The sequence below is a fragment of the Haemaphysalis longicornis genome, unplaced genomic scaffold (genome assembly GCF_048455015.1).
Source record: "Haemaphysalis longicornis isolate Haplotype H1 unplaced genomic scaffold, Haemaphysalis longicornis Haplotype H1 scaffold_4, whole genome shotgun sequence".
Lineage (NCBI taxonomy): Eukaryota > Metazoa > Arthropoda > Arachnida > Ixodida > Ixodidae > Haemaphysalis > Haemaphysalis longicornis.
Window position 1 is genome coordinate 4101442 of NW_027526361.1, and position 20273 is coordinate 4121714.

The window sequence follows — 20273 nt, forward strand, 5'->3', positions numbered from 1 at the left end:
CTCAAGCCGTGAACACCGTCATTGCCTTTCTCGTCTTGCTTCGACCTTGCTTTGCTATGAGCCCTCAGACGCGCCAATTCGCAGGTCCAGATGGCTTCTGTTGTCTGGTCAGTGAAGCGCTTATATTCGCGAAGCTGTCTTCTGCCCACGGAGACGTCCATGTTGTCGAGTACTTCCTAAGCAGCCTTGCTTGTCGCCTGCACTCTGACCTCAGGATCTTGCACACTCTTGTGCCATGGCCGACCGATGGGATGAACCCACCAAAGATATATGCGAAACATCTTCAGGAAGTATATTGTTCCGCATACAGAATGTCAACCCTCGCGCACGGCAAGTGGTCAAGCCGATCAGCTTACAAGAATGCATCACCAACAAGCGCAACTTTACACTCTCGTCAATTAAATTATATACACACGCCTGTTTGATCAGATGAAAGCTGTTGTATTCTTTTTTTTTCTTTGTGCCTTACTCCGCGCTTGCGACGGTTTTGTCAACAAGCAACTCGTCATCTGCGCGCGGAGAAAACGTCTCGGTGTTATAAACTCACAATTACGTTGATGTGCGGGACAACGGTTGTGAGCATACGGCTAGCGGCCTGCTGTCCGCAACGTCAAGATTGCGTGGCACTTTCAACTGCCGCTGATCGAGGGAGAGAGCAAGCATACCGCATTGCACACGGAAACATGTCGTGAACATGGCTCCTACGGGACAACTATTTTTTAGAGCCGAATAATCTACAGAACGGTTACTGAACTCGGGGTCCTGGCAGAGTATATTGTGGTGGTGGTGGTGGGGGGGGGGGGGAGGGGGGGGGGTAACCTGCGTGACCATGGTGCATCGGTTTTTAACGTTGAGCTGGAGAGACATTCGAGAAAAATCCATAGAACACTGAGGTCCCATTTTATATATACGCTATTTACGCACTCCAAATTAAATTTGTCCAAGTGCGGCATGTCACACGAATACCAAGAGACACACAGAGACAGATACGCTCAGGCACGCATTCGAACTCGCACATGGACCCGTACACATGTGAACGGAGCGCGGACACAGTACGAGACCCCTGCAACAAAAGGCCTTCGAACGGATCACGAGGTTGATAGGCCTTCGCATAGGAGCAGCTTGCAGTGAAACGATGAAATGTCGCCAACCACGCACTATCACTTTTGTGTTTCCCACTTGTTTACAAACAAGCTTCGACAAAGTTTGTACACGGGCTGTTCGGGATTGACACTGAACGAAAACGTTAACTACACACTAAACTTTTTTACACCCTTTTAGCCAAAAAGGGTATAGCATAAGTAAAAAAAGATTGTTGGGAGGCGTTTACACCCTTTTTCTTAAATTTCAACACCCTTTTCGTAGCTCTACGCCCTTTTTGTGTGGAAAAAAGGGTTTGACCAACTTCAACACCCTTGGTTTTTCTTAGGGAGTTGAAAGGGTGTGGAAAAGGTGTTCAGCTGTTCATTGAATAAGGCCATGCTTGGATGCATAATAGCACTGTAAAGAACATAGCATCCCCTCATATACTTCTCTACTCGCAAGAAATTTTCCAACGCAAAAAAAAATTGCTCGTATGCAATGATCGCTTGTTTCCATATGCGGTGCACCTCATGCCCCAAGTTTAGCTTTGGCACGTGAAACACCAATTCTATAAGTTATGGAACATAAAAACTACCTAATGATTAAAAAGTTTTTTGCAAATCCGCGTGTTGCTTATACATTCTCATAGTAAAATCCATAGTACCAAAATTAGCGCTAAGATATCTGTTTTTTTGCGACAAGCCCACCGACTCGATCGGTGGGCTTTCCTCTGCTGGATATAAAAGCAAGAGCACATTTATTACTAGGTGAATATGTAATCCCTGTACCGCTTGCATCCCGTTGGTTTCCTTGCTTAATTAACTTGTGTTCCAAGTGTAACTTGGGCGTATTGACTGTTTGTGTTGAATGCTGCGCGCTCCACCGATTCACATTGTCACGCGGAGCTGCTGCCCTGGCCACCCCTTACTATAGGGTGTTGAGTAACCTTACATACACGCTTTTCTTCTGGGGTTCACACGATCACCTTTTTTTCATCCGTACACCTTTTTCTCGCCAAAACACCTCTTAGAGGTATTCGCCATGGGACAAGATTCTTACACCCGTTTCGGCCAAAAAGGGTGTAAGAAAGTTTAGTGTGTATGGTTTTCTCCTGTACGACCGCAACTTAGGTGTCTTGAGGTGCGGCCTTGCGAAAAGTAAATTTCGGGTGAATCCCAAGGTATATTCAATGTCAGAGGTGAGGACTCAACGTGTTGATTCTGTGCTCCGACATACGACCATTAATGGTTCTGCATTTATTCGTCCAGTGTTAAGATCAATTTAATGCTTACGTTGAAAGTAAATACTGGATCCTTTGTCAGCGAACCTTCGTCGGTGAAGTACTACAATGCTCCCCCTCCCCCGTTGACCAATGTTTCTCGATACCCGCTGAAAACTTACGAGAAACGAAAAGAAACAAACTTTAAAGACGTTTGGCGGCTCGTATCCTTTGTATTAGAAATCCACTATTAAAGATAAACTAATAAAAATAAAACAAGTGCCAACACAACTGCTATCCACTTATCCCTGTCCTTCTCACGCACAAAGGAAGGTCGCTGTTATAACGAACAGTGAGCCGGACACGGGACGTTCATTTTCCGCCTATGCGGTTTCCGGGGAAAGCCAATTTGCGCGGCTCTGGCGGCGGTATGCGTGTTCGCGCCAACATCTACACTTTGCAGGATGCGACACCTCGTTTCTGCGACTGTGCTCGCGTACGACCGCACTTATCGATGCCCGGTACGCCCAAGAAGATGTCTCACAGGACGTCACAGGGCGCCATTGCACACGTTTTGTTTTAACGACTTGTGGTCTTTCATCAGATCACACGAGCCGCCATTTATACAATCACTGGCACCTTGGCCTTACTAGGATGTAAAAGCAACTAATCTTTCTCCCTTGGGTTCCAGGGGGGCAAAGCCGTTTACTTAAAGGCTTGGATTTAAAAATAAAAACGATCTAAGTGATTTAAGACATTTAAAAAACTGCGCCTGCTTAGAGATGTCCCGCCGCATATATCCTATACAGTCAAGTTTTGAGCATAAATTAGACACACATGTCGGTATTTGGGCCTTTTAACATTATTGTTCAGCATGGTGGTTGCGGCTTAAGTGCTGACTCGGCGACCACTTCATCCATCATACGATACCCAAAAGCGCTCCACCGATTTGTGCGAGCTCCGAATGAGGCGAGAGGTGGAATATTGACAAGGCTTGGTTCGGACTGACGGGCTGAACACAGGCCACCGGGTATACGCTGGCAGCGTCATTCCTGTGTCCTGCCTCGTGTATCGTACTATAGTCGTGGTGTGCTTAGATTCCAGAACCAGCTTCTTTCGTGGTGCTCAGAGGCTGAACCTGGCCGCGGCAGAGTCTGCGGCGGCGGCAGCGGCAGCGGCAGCGACGGCGGCCGCAGCGGCTGTTGGGGTGGGAGGCGTCTGCAGCACTGACGGGGGCTTGAAGTAGCAGGCTCCGCAGAAGGGCTGCACGGCTCCGGCACCCGAGCCCGGCTGGCCGTTGGCGCCGTTTCCCGCAGAATGGCCCCCGCCGCTCACAGCGGGCGACGGAGCGGCGCACAGGGACCCGAGACCGCTGGCCAGGGCCAGGCATCTGCACAATTAAACGGGCGACGGCGCGCGCACCCGCGGGAGCTCAGTTACGCGGCGGCCACCCGGGGGACAGTCCTGAGCATTGTTGCGGAATGGCCACCCCCATTCCGTTCCCATTCCATTCAGAGGAATTAGAACTTGTGGCAATTCAGTTCCTTTCAATTCCTCGGAATGACAGAAGTTAGCCCATTCCCACTCCCGGAATGGACGGGCAGTTCAATTCCATTCCTTTAATTCCTCAACTCTCTATCTCCTCAACTCGGTGCTCTATCGAGTTACCGAGGAACGTAATATGATTGATTGATTGATTGATTGATTGATTGATTGATTGATTGATTGATTGATTGATTGATTGATTGATTGATTGATTGATTGATTGATTGATTGATTGATTGATTGACTGATTGATTGATTGATGAGGCGATGAGGCGCCTCCACTACGGCGATGAGGCGCGCCGTAGTGGAGGGCTCTGGAGTAATTTTGACCACCTGGGGATCTTTAACGTGCGGCGAAATCTCGCACACACGCGCGTTTTTGCTTTCCGCCTCCATCAGAAAAGCGGCCGCCGTGGCCGGCAATCGAACCCGCGACCTCGTGCTCAGCAGCGCAACGCCTCAGCCACTGAGCCACCGCGGCGGGGTGAGGAACGTAATATGAATATGACCTTATCATACGCGTTGAAAATAATGAAGCATGCAAATGAAATAATAAAAGTATGTAAAGTGCGTCACTTGTCACGGAAGTTGGGAGGTGGTAGCAGCTTGTTTGCATAACTCGTGCAGTACAACACCCTTCTAATGCAAAAATTCCCCATCCCGTCCTAACGAAAGGTGCACCGCGAAAGCTATAAAAGTGCTTCCAACTTTCGCCGAAAGTGCGTCCAGCCGATCGTCAAACTTCAAACACCCAAATCGCAAGCGAAGAACAAACCCACGTGATGAACTACGAACGATCTAAACGTACACCGATACGTGGTTTATGAGATAAAGGTATGCCATTGTACTCCTTCATGATCGATGCGTGTGTTGTCTTATTTCGAACCGTTCCTTTTTCGCGATTTTAAAGTAATCGCTTTGACACAATGGAAGCCCGGTTTCAGAGAGCGAGAGAGAAAGACTGTTTGCGGTCCCCGGTTTCACGCACGCGCTGTGTGTCCAGAGGTCAGCTTTTCGGTCGAGCAATTGCCGGTCTATGGGGAAATGCGGTAGCTTTTTGACAGGGCACCATCGGTCCCACTTGGAAGGCTTTCGCTTTGAAAAATGGTCAGCGTCCCACTGCCCCTTTTTGCATGAGTATAGCAGGATCCCACTACTTATAGTATTTGCATGTTAGCACGATTCAATGGTTTGTTCTTGAGCGACGCGAGATGAAGCAGCTTTTGTGTTGATGTCTGCTTTTTCCATTTCGTTGCACAGCCTGTCGCGTGCTGTCTCGCTATCTGCTTCGCGGAGCTTCATGCCAGCACCATATATGCTGTGGCCAACACGCAGGCACGGAGCTTACGCCCGTGTACACGCACTCGAAATGCTTGCTTGAATGATTTCACGTAAATTTGCAGCATTTAGCACTAATGCTGTCGCACCAAGGCGAGAGACGGGAGGGCACCGTCACGCAACACCGCTAACAGTTGTTCATTCACCGTTCGAAGGTCGCCACCGCTTCCACGTTGACCTGCATTTCGCTTGTATTGCCCTGGCATTACCTCATCCCAATGCGTTAAATACAGGAAATTAGTTGCGACACCTTCGTTTAAAGTGACCGTGACGGAAGCCCTGGTAAAATAAAGAAGTGTGGTAAGGCATGCAGTCTGTGTCCACGAACATTAAATACCTGTGCATGAGGACCTGATAAAAATTTTGAAATGAGTGGCGATGCCCAAACTTTCTAGCCGATGGCCGAGGCTTCAGTAATCAGGCCCGTTTGTACCAAGGTGCAAAGGCCACATGCACAGAAACGCAGCAAGCAAACCACTAACAAGCCTGGCGCAACTAGGAGAGGGCCGCACATTCGTATCGAAGCAAAGCATGGTGTAGCACCGCTGAGAGCCGTTAAAACGCTCGCAAACAAGGGCCCTGCTGGAGCCCGAACTGTGAGAAGCAAACGCCCTTTGGCAGGTGTCGGCTGCATAATATCTAATGCAATCGTATAACCCAGCTGCCCACCACCGCAGCAGGAAGTGGAGGTGTAAAGCTCAGCAACACATCCGAAGCTTTCGTCTTACGGTTATGGCGGGTGCCGGGCACGCAGCGCCCCCACCCACAATTTTATTTTTCCTGCCTTGGTTTTGATTTTACTCTGCAGTCTGTGGGGGGCGGCAGGAAAGCGGAGCGCATCGGCGTAGTTGACATTTAAACATTATATGCTTTGCTGGAGCCCCGGGACCCCGCTGCAACCGACGGTCGACAGGTCGGCGCCGTATTACCAGGAGACCTACCGGGTCAGCTAACAAGTCACAACGCTCTGCATTGCCCGCCGGTTACGGAGGGTGTGAGGAGACGCCAAGCAGACTTATGTTTCATGCACGAACACTTTAAACTGTTTGCAGCACGCTTTCGCCGTAACAGCTTGCGCGGCGAGAAACACCGCGGCGTCGAATGCGCGCTGTTTTTCTGCGAACCCTTAAACCTCCCTTCCTCCCCCACCCGCTGCTTCTCGATGCTTTTTCCCGCCTGCTGGCCTGGGCACACGGCGCCCGCTGTTGAGACGCCCGCCTGCCGTCGGCGCCACGGACAGTCGTACAGAGAAATCTAGGCCTCAAAAAGCCTGCCAAGGCACGAAGAGACGACCTAACGATAGGTCGTTTTGAAACCACACGTGGAGCTAAATTTGCCCACAATGTATCAAAATATTTCCTCACGGTCCAATTACTGTAGGCACAGTGACTCTACGCTTTTTTTTTTCTCAGTTACCAGAGCGGAATAATAAAAATGGGCTGTTGCTCAAGGTGGGCCGGAAGAAAATGGGTGAAAGGTGAGAATTCAGTGAATCTGAAGCGACGAGTCAGTTTCATGCAGTGCGTACTTTAGATGAGGGATCAAGGCTCCGACAGCTTTGTACTGAAGTGCCGTAGGCAGCCACAAGTATAAAACAACAATATGAAAGAACTGCTGTCCAGAAACCAACACATTTGAACGTAATTTTTCTGGCCTAGCTTCAACGCGTGTCTTCAGAAACCCCTGCTCCTTTTCGCGCCCAATTGACTGCATTCATGGCAGCCACTGCGGGCCATAAAACACATTTTTGTACAGTACGAAGTGCTATCAAGGACGAAAAAGAAAAGGGTGTAGTGGGGTATAAGCAAAACCCTGAAAAACCCCCTTCGGAATTTGGAGTATGAACAAGCTTCTAAAATGCAACCTTAGACGTGGGAAGAAGCACGGGATTCGTGCTCCCACTCCAAGCCACTTACTGCAACTGCCCCTTGCGGGGTATGTACACAGTCGTCTCTGGTAGAAAAATACGCGCCTCGCGCACTTGCGCCGCTCGAACTAAACCTTCACGCGCGCTGTCGCAGGTTGCGCGGATTTGGTTACCAGAGATGCCGGGTATGCGTTCTCGTTTTCATAACCCCCGCTCCATTCGAGCTATACCGGCGCACTAGTAGCCACAGACTATAATTAAGCAGCCCTAAAGCTCCAGCGACGGTGCCGCCGTCGTCTAAAACTCGCCATTCCATTCCGGGAAAAATGCGCTTAATTACATTTTCATGCCGAGCTCCAAGCGTTGTCCTTATTCCGTTCCATTCCGGCATCTCGAAAATGTGGAATGAATCCGGAGTCCTTCCACACTGGTCCTGAGGGCGGTCAGAGGTTCTAACGCGCCGACGCAACGCAGGCGATGAGGCGCGCCGTATAGGGCTCCGGAGTAATTTTGACCACCAGGGGATCTTTAACGTGCGCCGAAATCTTGCACACACGGGCGTTTTGGCTTTTCGCCTCCACCAGAAAAGCGGCCGCCGCGGTCGGGAATCGAACCCGTGTCCTCGATCGTGCTCAGGAGCACAACGCCTTAGCCCCCGAGCCACCGCGGCGGGTGCCCTGCTCGTCACTCGTGCTCCTCCCTCGCGGTTGGAGGCTAGACCGTGGCTTTGACTGTGGCGTTTTGAACAGCGGAGGGTGTACCAGCGAAATACAACACGCCGTGTGCATGGTGACTTGCAAGTTGACGTAGGAGGCTCTTGTTTAAATTCATTCGCAGCACTATCTTCCGCACTTCCTTCCAGCGCTCAGTCGAAACCGTGCAGCCACGAGCAGTGAGTGGGTGGACTGGCGGAAGGATGGATGGATGCGAACATTTATTAACTGATATATTACAGAGAGGTAGCTTGGAGAGAGAGCTCGGGCGCTACACCAAGTCGTCGCTTAGAGCCGGGCCAGCCAGCCGGGACCTGGGCATCCCGGATTATGACGCTGTTCACACGGCGTTCCAGATAGCCTCGAACTTGCTCGTTTTGATCGAACGCTTATCCTCTCCCTCCCTCCCTCATCCGGTCTTCTAAATAAATTCCCCTTCAAATCGGCCTTGCACGAGCGATATAACGATTTCGGCCTACTCAACAAAATGACCCGCACGAACTATGCCTGCAGAAGTGCCTCAAGCAGAATCTGAACCGTCCCTTTCTACAGCACTCCGGTTCACTCCCGTTGCAGCTGCGCACACTGATAACTCGGGGTCACAGGCTGGACGGGGATCGCACTTAAAAAAAAAGGCTTTTCCAAGAGATAGTCGGCGTGAATTCTACCCACCAACTCACTTGCATGCCGTCAGACCGCAAGTCCGATATGTCCTTGTGCTTCCTCGGTCCCGTACCCTCGAAACGGCGCCGACGACGCTTACAGACCCTCTCACACGTCCGCGTATTCACGCACAGAATTCCTTTGAACGCAGCAGTCGACAGGAAAGCTAGTTCCGGGACACCATCAATTGCCGAATGAAAAATGCGCCTTGCGTTCTCGCGAGTAACAAAAGGACACAACTAAGCGAGTCTTTTCCAAAAAGAGAACGTCTTCTGAAAGGAAGCGCAATCGAGGCAGAGATAAGAAGAGAGATAACAACAAACAAAAATAAGTTCCCGCGTGCCTAGTTGACCAAAGTGCCAGCCACCGAACCGGGCATCCAATCTTGCGTGCCAATGTGAGCGCAGCTGAAAATTAAAACGAGGCCGAAGATAAGCGTGTACGCAGTGCAGCACGACGTGAAGGTGCTGCCAGTGTGCGTGGACGACGGCCCGTTCGACACGTGCACACAGTGAAGCGAGCGTGCGCGCAGCGACTCACGCAGAACAAACACCTGCCAGGTGAGAAAGCGTCCCACGCTTGTCCTGCTTGAAGTACGACGGTGATGACAGGTCTTTCGCTGCGAGAGAAGGAAACGGGCGGGGGACAGGAACAAGGGCCGCCGCGAATGTCCGACCGGCGATGTCGACCTATACTCAGCAAGAAATGTCGAGTCGAGGGCGACTATCGTCTCGAAGGTGTGCCCGAGAAGAACAGGGGGGAACACGAGGCATGCAATCCGACGGCAGTGGCGTCATCGTCGTCGGCCGACTTCCGACGAGGGGAAATTGGGCAGGGCGAGCTCGCTAAATATTCATGGCCATAACCATTACAAGCTGTTCGGCCCGCGGCCGGGCAGGTGCTCGCGAGGAGGGGGCCGAGCTGCATTATTGAGCGGCCGCAGTTCAAACACGGCCCCGCTCCCGGGCAGCCCCGAAATCCGGCTCGTTTCGCGAATCATCCACCTCGTGTCCCCTTGTTGCGGCTCGCCTCCGGAGCGACGCTCGCGGCTACTGCGGCGGTCGTGCGCTGCGCACGAAGAGTCCTGTCGTCACTGGTTCGCCGCAGAGTTCTTACATTTATAGGCAGAGCACCAGCTTCGTGCAGACCTGTCTTCCCCAACCCGAAAAGCATCGGTGAAAGGGGAGGCGACGAAAGGAGACTGACACGCCAACACCTGGTGGAAATAAACACGCGAGGAAGGGACAGCTGCAGCAAGACATTGCACGCATGAAAGGACGTCGTGACGCTTTTCACTTGGCCCGTGTCGGAATCGAGGCTTATAAGGCGCCAACGCATCACCCTTTGCTCTACCAGGTGCGCTCTAGTGGACATGGTCTAAGTGCGGCACTCCGTCACGTCGAGTTAGCGTGGTAGGCGAGCGGCTTGAGGAGCGTTGCCTCCGTTCCGACGATGAAGAGCCAAAGCCAAACTTCAATTTTTACAGCATGGCGAATAGAGATCAGCGATAAGCACACTAGCGTGCTGCAGCATGTGAACTCTGTCGGGCAGAGAAACGTTCTCAGCGGAGTCCCAGGGCGCACTCCGGCTCGTAGGAGAGTGAGCCTTTTTACAGTCTCCAATGCAACGGTCAAAACAAGCGCCGACACGTTCGAAGCAGTCAACGCAGATATGGAGATAGCGCGAGCAGCAGCCGTGGCAAGCCCCCGCATGCGCAACAAGGCTCCGGCCGCGCCGCATTCTCGATGTCGGGTGAGCGCCGCAGCGTGTTCCGACCACCACCGACGAGAGATTTCGGTGGTGGTGGTTCCGACTTGCACGGTTCAGTTCTATAAGTGGTCTTCACAACAGAGCTCTGGAGCTCTGCAGAAAAGCCCGTCGGCGTGTGGCATTGCGCGTTGTTGAAACCCGCGTCAACACACACCAGAATTGATTCGTAACGGGCGCCACGGATGCATCTGAACCACCCGAGTTCTCTGACGTGCACCGAAACCTTGTACAAACTGGCGTCTCGGTACTTCGCTTCTGTCGCAAATGGGGCTCCCGAGCCTGAAGATCACACCAGAAACATTCGAAATTGAGAATCGAAGCCGAGACTCCACTGCCCTCCACAGCGGCGGGTGTTCCGGAGGCGGTGGCAAGCAAAGCGCCCGCAACGAGGCGACAGCGACGAAGACAATGCGCTACATAAGGTGGCAATTACTGCTTCGTGTACTTTGCGCCAGCGATGCCGAAGATGGCACGGAATGGTTGTGGCGAAGGTGCCCTCAGAGACCGCCACCGCACGAATCAGGCCCCTAAACGCACAGCAACATCCGCTTATAGAGCAGTCATCTCCATGGGTTTTTCAGGCGACCGCGTCACCGGCGTTGATATCCGGCCGACCTCTCCGCTGCGAGCGACAACGGGGCCATGACAATGCTACCGCTGCTCACTACGCTACACACGTGGAAACGCCTCGTCTGTGGTCGACGCATGCTGTGCTTCCCGGCCTTTGCCGACGGGGTCGAGTTGGCCGGATTTTTTTTTTTTTGTAAGCACACGTCGTGCCTATCAAAGCTGCATTCAATCGCCCTTTTTGGATGCTACATAGATACGGTCAAAAAAAAGGAGTAACATGCGGTAATGCAACTTTATCAGCAACAACTTGATTGAGTGATTGCGGCGTTTAAAGCGCCGACGCTGCACAGGCGATGAGGCGCGCCGTAGTGTAGGGCTCCGGATTAATTTTGTCGACCACCTGGGAATCTTTAACGTGCGCCGAAATCTCGAACACACGGGCGTTTTTTGCTTTTCGCCCAATTACAAAAACGGCCACCACGGTCGGGAAAACGGCCACCGCGGCCACCGCAGCCCAACGCCATAGCCACTGAGACATGTGCACCGCGGCGGGTATCAGCAACAATTTAACTCGGTGGCGAACAGTTCTGCGGGAACAACGGGAGCGGGATGTCGGAATAGTGCGAAAATGAACTAGCCGGACATTGAACTCCCCAGGGCAATAAGCTGCGTCATTCTTGAAACATTCGGCGTTCGTTAAGGCCCTCCTTTTGCATGGGGCGTGAAGCAGTGGCGTTCGATCCCGATCCTGACAGAAGCAAGAGGCGCGTCATATGGGGAGAACACGTTCTGTCGGACAGCGTGGTTGCAGAGGGAAAGGAATCGGAGGCGTCATCCGAAAGCGTCGGTTCGGTGCCCACTCTGGTCGCGCGTTCCCCCCTCCCCCCTTTCTTTCGGACATGGTGTCGAACCGGACCCTAACCGAACTTAAAACCGGAACTGAACCGGTATTTTTGCTGGAACTGAACCCGAACCCGAACCGTTATTCTTTGAGCACGCTGAATCCGAACCGGAACTGAACCGAAAAAGAAATAACGGTTACCGGTTCATGCTTTTTTTTTTTTTTTTTCACGTACCATCAACTTCGTACCCGCTCGCGCACTTTCCCCTCCAGACAACACTGTCACGCTCTATGTTACAACAGGGGAAATGAATGAGCACCAATGTAGCAACGGTCTGTTGCTGCTGGATCGCGAGCGTAGTGCAAGCTGACCAAACGAAATGTCATTCTCGGTAGCTTGCAGGGGATATAAAAAGACATTGCCCTTCCATAGCTGCGACTTTATTGGAGCAGTCAGGCTGCAGCAGTGCTCCACTGCGCAACAGCGAAAGCCCACATCCGGTGTGTGCAAACTTTTTGCATTTCATAATTTGTTTACCCGCCGCGGTGGCTCAGTGGCTAAGGCGTTGCGCTGCTGAGCACGAGGTCGCGGGTTCGATTCCCGGCCGCGGCGGCCGCTTTTATGATGGAGGCGAAAAGCAAAAACGCCCGTGTGTGCGAGATTTCGGCGCACGTTAAAGATCCCCAGGTGGTCAAAATTAATCCGGAGCCCTCCACTACGGCGCGCCTCATCGCCTGCGTTGCGTCGGCGCGTTAAACCCTACAATCAATCAATCAATAATTTGTTTAAAAGGTCCGACACCTGCAAATTGTTAATACTTGACAAGTGTGACCGCAGGAGCTGCTCAGTGGCTAATCCGTTTAATGCTGACCACAAGTGGCCTCGATCTCCCTCCCCCACGACCATTTTTCTGAAGTAGATGGAAATCGATAACGTCCGTGTATCGAGCTGGTAAAATAAGTCTTCCTGTCTGCAACATAAGCTGCGCCTCGGAGCAGAGATATAGCACGAGGCATTAAATGTGCCAGTTTTTTTTAAATATGTGTTTACACGGAAAACTACAAAAAAGAAAAGGCGAATCACGTTGTTTTAAAATATTACGCAAAAAGTAAGTAAAACTGAGTAAGTAAAAAAAAGCACCAAAACGTGGATATTGCTCTATACTTTTTGTTGCCCTGCCTTTCACAACCAAACGTGCCATCAATGCGAAGGAAGTAAGTACTGTGGTCAGTTTTTGAGGACAGTACGGTGGACAAGTTCCGTTTTTTACAGACACAATGAACAACAGATATGTCAGGGAAAACTGTTAAGGTGCGCCCTTAATCCCTTGGCAAGAAACTGCAGCTTTCGACATTGTCTTGGAAGCAGTAAGCAACCAGATCTGCTTTTTCTCGAAGGTGCACTTGTACTGACTGCTCAACTCGTTACATTATTCCTACTGCTACTCGTTCCAGAGGGGAGTACTGCTGTGGACGAATTAAAGAGCGTCTACCCAAAAAAGTCCCATCTCATGATCCGCGCTTCAAATTTCCCTTTCATTTTGTAACAACATAATCTGTTACAAGATTCTGCAATGTAGCACACGGAACGATGGCTGGGGGTCAGGCGGTACGATGACATACTGATTGTAATGCACACATCCGGTACAGCTATTGCAAAAGGAATTGCAGTGGTCAGAGCAATAATGCAGTGACTGGGCGTTAACTAAAGCTTACTTTTAACAAAAGTGTGGCTAACACATTCGATAAGATGACAGCTAAGAAATTATTCAGGGTGACCAAATAATCTAATTCATTGGTAGTATTTATGCGCATGCTGTAGGATTTTTGTTTTGTTACAAATACAAAAAATGTGCACCATTGATATTAAGCACTGGTATTTGAACGCGCCAGTGCGCAGGCCTAAATTTAAGGCTTCATGGTTAGCGTGATGGGCGATTCCATAGCGACGATAGCGATTTCAACAAAAAAGGACTGGGCAGAAAATATATCCCACGTCCTATCTCTTGGCGGTGGCTTTATGAATAGTCGCTAGGACAACATAAAGTCTGGGCGAGAAAGTAGGTGGTAAATCGTCGCCACTTCATGTGTTTTTCTAATGTCTCGTGATTGTTTAAAGTTTCCTTTGCAATTGCGCCACTGCCCTTGGGAAGCAGCAGCATTTTGAATTTTTGTTTTTATTTTGATTTGACTATCGCTTAAAACTAGTAAATGCTTTTTTTCTTATTTTATTATTTTTCTTATTTCTTTTTTTCCTTATATTCAACTTATCGAACCGGTTCGCGAACCGGTTCAAGCTCCTTAACCGGTTCGCGCGCCGGTTCGGTATGTGATTTTGTCGAACCGGAACTAAACCGGAACGAAATGATTTCGCCTGAACCAGAACCGTAACCGAACCAGTACTTTTCTTGGTTCGACACACTGATTTCGTAACATTAAAGTTTCGAAAAAACGTCCCTATGCATTCCTTGGCGTTCTAGACACCGCGCGTGGTCACGCGCGTGCATGTTCTACAGTTTCGCCAAAGTAAGAGAGAGAGAGAGAGAGAGAGAGAGAGAGAGAGAGAGAGAGAGAGAGAGAGAGAGAGAGAGGGGGGGGGGGGGGGGGGGCGCACCTGTACTGCTGGTCGAGCTGCGCCTTCTCGATGCGCTTGTCCTTGGCGCGCCTGTTCTGGAACCAGATCTTGATCTGCGTCTCCGTCAGCTCCAGGCCCTCGGCCAGCTCGAAGCGGCGCGGCCGGCTGATGTACTCGCTGCGCTGGTACTCCAGCTCCAGCCGGAGGGTCTGCTCGCTCGTGAACGTGGTGCGCTGGCGCCGCTGCCGGCCGTCCTTGCGCCGTCGCCGCTGGACTGCGTGCGTACGTCACACCGTTGACGACAGGCACTCTCTCCCTCAGCAAAACTGTATGTCCAAGAGCAATTGGTCGCGTAGAGAGAGAGAGAGAAGGTAAAGGAAAGGCAGGGATGTTAACCAGGCTATCCTGCACGGGGGAAAGGGGAACCACGAGGAAAAACGGCAACATTTTCCTTGCAGCTCGGGCGTGTGCATACACCTCCCGGTTTCTCGCTACTAGTTGTCGGTGGGCTCTACACTGCACATACTCTGGCGTTTAAGTCGTCACGTCATTTAACCTCTCTTTCTTTCAACCTCCCGAGACCAATGCGTACTGCCGGCGATGCCTTTGGGCGCAGAACTTGGCGCCTTCCTAAATGCCACCCACAAAAACTTAATATACAGTCGAGCCCGCTTATATCGAACTTGAGCGTCACGCTACCTCCCTTCGTTATACCCCGAAGTTCGTAGTAAATGGACCCCAGTAAAAAAAATCGGTAGTCAAAACAAAATTTATTGTTTTCGCAAAGAAGTGCGTGATGGCTGTCTGTTTGTGCAGTGCAGTTTATTTAAAGCAGCCTCGTGCTCTTGGCGTAAGCAAGTTTAAGGTCCTCGATGACGCCCATTGCAACAGGCGCGCTCATTGACGCAGGCTCAGGAGTTTCGTCGTCATCCGCTTCCGATTCCTCCGCATCGCTCTTGCCCCCCGTCCGTGCACAATTCCGCAGTGTCAGCACATTCATCGGCACAAACGAAATCGTCCCAGCCGAGGTCACGGCGCCGCGCCTGCCTTGCCTCTGCATGTCACGGTCAAACTCGCGCAGCCACTCGGCGAATAAATCGCGCGGCATCCACCCCTTAGCCTTTTGCCTGTAGCGCACGGGCACGTAGCTCTATAAAGCAACGCGGCTTCTTCGATTTTCCGACGACGAAGGGCGCGCGCCATCCATGTTAGTGCATGCACAGACTGAGTGCTGTGACGCGCACTTTGCCCGCAAGTGCACGTGTCGCCTTTCACGGCGGGCGTTTTATAACGCAGTTCCATCCGCGTTGTAGACGTCACGCTCTCGCATAGCTTGGCTTGAAGTAACTTCGCCGTTCGCCCGGTTCGCCTGCGAGGATGTTCGGGAAAGCGACTTGCGCCGGCAGAGCTGGGCAGAGGCCGACATTTAAACCCATATCGCGGCGCCGGCCGTTCGCTGTAAGCGATCGGCAGGGCTCAAAGACGTTCGTTGTACGTGGGATTGTATGCCCTTGAAATAACGTACATTTTGACGGTCACGCCGGTTTTGTTCGTTATGAGCGAAAGTTCGTTTTAAGTGGGGTGGGCTCGACTGTATATCAATTCGCGGAAATTCGGATGACATAGGCACCCTGCACCGGTCAGACGCCGCTGTGAGCGCAGCACTTTTCCTAATAAAGCTGTCTGCAGTGCACGCTAGGGCACCGACAAGGAAGTGGTGATTTATGGAACAGTTATCACCCACTTCTTGCAGCATGGCGTCCCAACGGTCTACGGGGCGGACACTGAGACGCGACGAAAAGAAAGACAGCCGCGATGAATGCATCGATTCCTCCCTGTCTTTTTTTTATCATCTACAGCCCGAGTGTTCGGCTACAGCATCACCGATTAACGTCTTTTCACTTGCGCCACTTACAGTGTTCATCCGTCTCAGCCTTTCTTTCATGACGTTACCCTAGATGCCTTCTTTGAGTGGGCGCCCGTTCTTGACTGGTGATAATCAAGGCTGTTGGTATCTCGGGCAGGGTACCGACACTTGCGTAAGCTGCATGCTACGACGAGAGGTCGTGATGAGCGTAGCATATTTATCACAATAGAAATGACGCCCCGAATCACCAGTAGATAGGAAACGGCGCTGCTGCTTGCGAGGAAAGCATCAGCGTTCCTATAAGATTAACGCTTGGGGACAAAAACCGGCCATTTTGGTTTTGGGAACGAGCTCGGGTGGAGTGCATCGCAGCTGAAATCAAGAGGAAACAGTGCATTTGGGCTGGGCACGGGCAATGTGGCGAACGGACGACGGGCGGGCCATCCGGGTAACGGGGTGGTTGATTAGACGTGGAATAAAATTCACCCGACGGAGAAATGAGAGAAGTAATTTCGGCGGCGAAGAACGTACCCGGGCCTCGCGAGGAAGGAGCCGCTGGAAGACTGTGGGGGGAGACTTTCGCTTTGCAGCGGATGTAGAAGTCCTGTGGCGACTTCGGAGGGAGCGTTATTAAAATGTTCCAAGCAAGAGCTAAAGAGCTCAAACAACACGAGACGAAAAAAAGAGGGCACAAACACAGCGCTGCCCTCTCAGACAACGAGTGTCGATTCTTGGCGCAGAGTGCCCGACCTTGTTAATCAATGTTTGGTTTCCAATCAGCTCTTGCGGTTTTTTGAAAGGGTGCCGTTTCTGTGTTGTATTGATTGCACGTGGTGCCCCGTTAGCAGATTAATGCGGAAAGAAAATGCCAAGTCATTATCGTGCGACGCTCACGCCCTCTCAAGCGTTCACGTGTGAATTTAGCGTTTCCTTCTTTATCATTTTTGTTGTTTTCTGCTATGCGTGTATAAAAACCAGTGGCATAAGCAATAAAAATCAGTTGTTAGTCAGCGCTGCGTTTGTGCCCTCTTCTTTTCGTCTCGTGTTGTTTGCACTGTTCGTATGAATACGTACCAACTCGCCCAACAATCCGTTTAAGCTTTAAAATAAAACGGCCCTGACTGGTGCCCACAAAAATGCCATTCCCTCTCCCCGAGACAACCCCGTCCCACAAATCGACCTTCACAATGGAAAAATAGCCTGCATTTGGCTTTGAAATGGTCCTCTACCCAATCTTCTGATTTCAACCTGTCTGGTTTGTTGCTCTAAAAAGTCAGGCTCAACGGTAGAAAATTTTCGTCCAAAAGCGGTGACATCGTCGCCGTCAGTGCGCGTTTCACTGCACTTGACAATCCCTACTTTTTTGACGGGATTAAAGACATGGGAGCTCAGTAGACCAGGGGCGGTATTCTCGAGGTTTGTCCCTTTTGCGTCCCTTTAAAAAGTGTCCCTTTTGGTAAGCCCTGATTGGCTAAAAGAAAACGACCGGAAGTGACGTACCGCAAGCGCGGCAAACCTACTGCCAGCGCTCACCTGAGCGCTCACTGCTTAACCGGAAGTACGTCACGAGGAAGGGGCGCAAAAGGGACGTTTTCAGAAGAGACAGTTACGAGAATACCGCCCCAGGTGTGTAGCCCCCAAAGTACAAGATGTCATTTATGACACAACGCTCGTACGTCTATTGGCGATTAAAGAAAAGGGCGGCGGAGACCCACCTCCTTGCATTCTGCCTCAATGCGGCCGTTGCAGTATCGTCATTCAGTCTGATTTCGCCACAGCCTGCACGAAATGAGGCGCTGTCCTGCCTATACTGACATATTATCGGCGCTCTCTATAAGTACGGCCAAGAGTAAAAATAAAAGACTAACGCGGACTGACTACCCTCACGCGTGGCAACGCGTTTAGGAAGCGTCCCCTGAAAACTTCTCTCGCGCGTGCACGCCACAGAAGAGGCTCGTTTGGAGAACCAAGAGCAGCATTGTAATGCGGCATCATCTCGGCTCCCCCTTCCGTGCCCGAAGGCCGGGAAACTCGGGAATCGGAGCAAAACAAGGGAGGGACATAGCCCCTACCATGAGATGCTTCTCATCTAAAAGAGCGCGTTTTACTCACTGATATCGTCACGACACTGCCGAGGATCGCGATACGCACAATGCGTCGCTTATTAACCGACGAACGCGCGTGTCACGCGCAAAACTCGCCAGAGGGCCCGCTGAGCCTCGTGGCGCGCCGCTGCCCCTGGGCGGTGGGCTTTTCTGACTCGCATCGCATTCGCGGGAAGAAGCCCCCCTCGGGGGAGAAGGACGACGCTCGCATGCGTTCCCGTCATTAGGCTTTTTAAAACCGAACCAACGGCGCGGCGACGCACGCGCGAGCTGCTCAAACCGAGAGAAAAAAACTGGGAACCGAACGGCAGTTACTACCGGCACTTTCTGCCCTTTAGCAACCTCCCCGGCCTCCTCTTCTTCTTGTTTCAAGCGGGAGATTACATTTAAATCGGGTTATTCGACGAAGCCCGCTTTCTTGAAGCGCGCCATCGCCAAAGTGCACGAATCCTCGTTTAAGTTGCCGTGCAATTGGTCGCTGTGCACGCGGGCTGTAAGAAACGGCGCATGCGCAGCTCTGCGCCGGATTGTTGCTGCTCGCGAGCATTTTTCATTCGTCTTCCCATCAGGGGCATGCAGGTTGCTGCTTTCGGCGTGCGCGCTGAGATGGAGGCTCTGTATACGCGCCGCTGCGGGCAACCATTAATAATACTAATGCGAATGTTGTAACAGAACTTCCCGCAAACGGGAAATCACGGGCGCTGCAGGGGCTGGGTACGACGAGTTCGCGACGCACTGTGTGCTCCGCATTTCGCTGGCACGAACGGACGGCGCGCGCATGCAGGAATCGACCGAATGATTTGGGGTTTTCCCTTTGCTCGAGACCTGCGAGGTATACGATCGAGAGACCGCGTTACTAGCTCCTTCCGGGCTCGGTGTTCGCGATTGGAACGTGCGTCCTATTGAGATTGTGATATAGAGTCACAAGACAAATGATAGAACCATGTCCCCGATCTGAAAAGGGTGGGGGGACCAGACATAGGCCGATAGCGGACGCTGTAACTTCATACCAAGCGTTGTAATCAGCGCAGCGCAAACTGACTGACTAATAAATAAATGTGTATATCTGTATATACATTTATTCATTTGTTTCCGCGCACGCACGCACGCACGCACGCACGCACGCACACACGCACGCACACACGCACGCACGCACACACACACGCACGCACGCACGCACGCACACACACGCACGCACGCACGCACGCACGCACGTACACACACACACACACACACACACACACACACACACACATATTGCTCCCCTTTGCTTTCCGAGCTTTCCGAGGTTTTCTTGACTGCTAACTCTTATTTTCTGTCTTATTTCACCGAGCCCCTCATTTCCCATTTTCTGATTCGCTACATGCTTAGCGAGGGCCTCTGGCCTCTGTTCTGGTAGTCTTGGTGCCAAAGGTAACTTAAGAGGGTTCAACGCTGGTCGACCACTCTCGACATGTCGTAGACACTCGAGTCACGGCCCGGGGGTTAAAAAGAAGGTCCCCTTCACCCCGAGTAGTCCGAGTGGCGCTGGCTACCACCCCCAAGCGCAGGAAACAAAAAAATGCCTTAACATAAATACCTGAGAAAGGGGTGGGGAAGTAACCCCGCCGGTAGCGTAGTGGTTATCGCACCAGACCGGTATTCTGGAGGTCGTGGGTTCGGATCCCATCCGGCGGGCATTTTTCACCACTTTTTTTCTGACTCAAAAAATTCTTCATCTGTTTCTATGATCCACCACAACCTCCCCTTTGCTTCCCAAGATTTTCTTGACTGCCAACTCTTATTTTCTGTCTATATATATATATATATATATATATATATATATATATATACATACATTAAATGAAGAAAATGAGACACACTTAGAAATAACAATAATTTTCACGCTTCGACCGGGGACTGGCCTTCGTCAGAATAACAGCAGTCACAGCGACAGCAGCGACAGCTGTTTCTGCACTACCTCACCTTCCATTATCAAAGCATGCCAATATCACTGGTCACACTTTTCACAATATCAAAGTCACAATTCTCGAGTCTGGCTTTCGAACGCATCATGACAGGGAAGTTCGCGAGTATTTTTTAATGTTCAAATTTAATACAATCGCACGCGGTTTGAA

At 51.3% G+C, this 20273-nt stretch overlaps 1 protein-coding gene across 1 annotated transcript; it reads right to left on the reverse strand.

The window, feature by feature from the left end:
* Window positions 1-813: 813 nt before the first annotated feature.
* LOC144179131 (uncharacterized) lies at window positions 814-18367 on the reverse strand. The gene is made up of 4 exons (XM_077707361.1): window positions 18253-18367; window positions 16583-16801; window positions 14224-14458; window positions 814-3692 (listed from the first exon to the last, which is right to left on the reverse strand). The coding sequence occupies exons 1-4, from the start codon at window positions 18365-18367 to the stop codon at window positions 3428-3430; spliced, it is 834 nt and encodes a 277-aa protein (XP_077563487.1). The 3' UTR covers window positions 814-3427.
* Between the last annotated feature and the right edge of the window lie 1906 nt (window positions 18368-20273).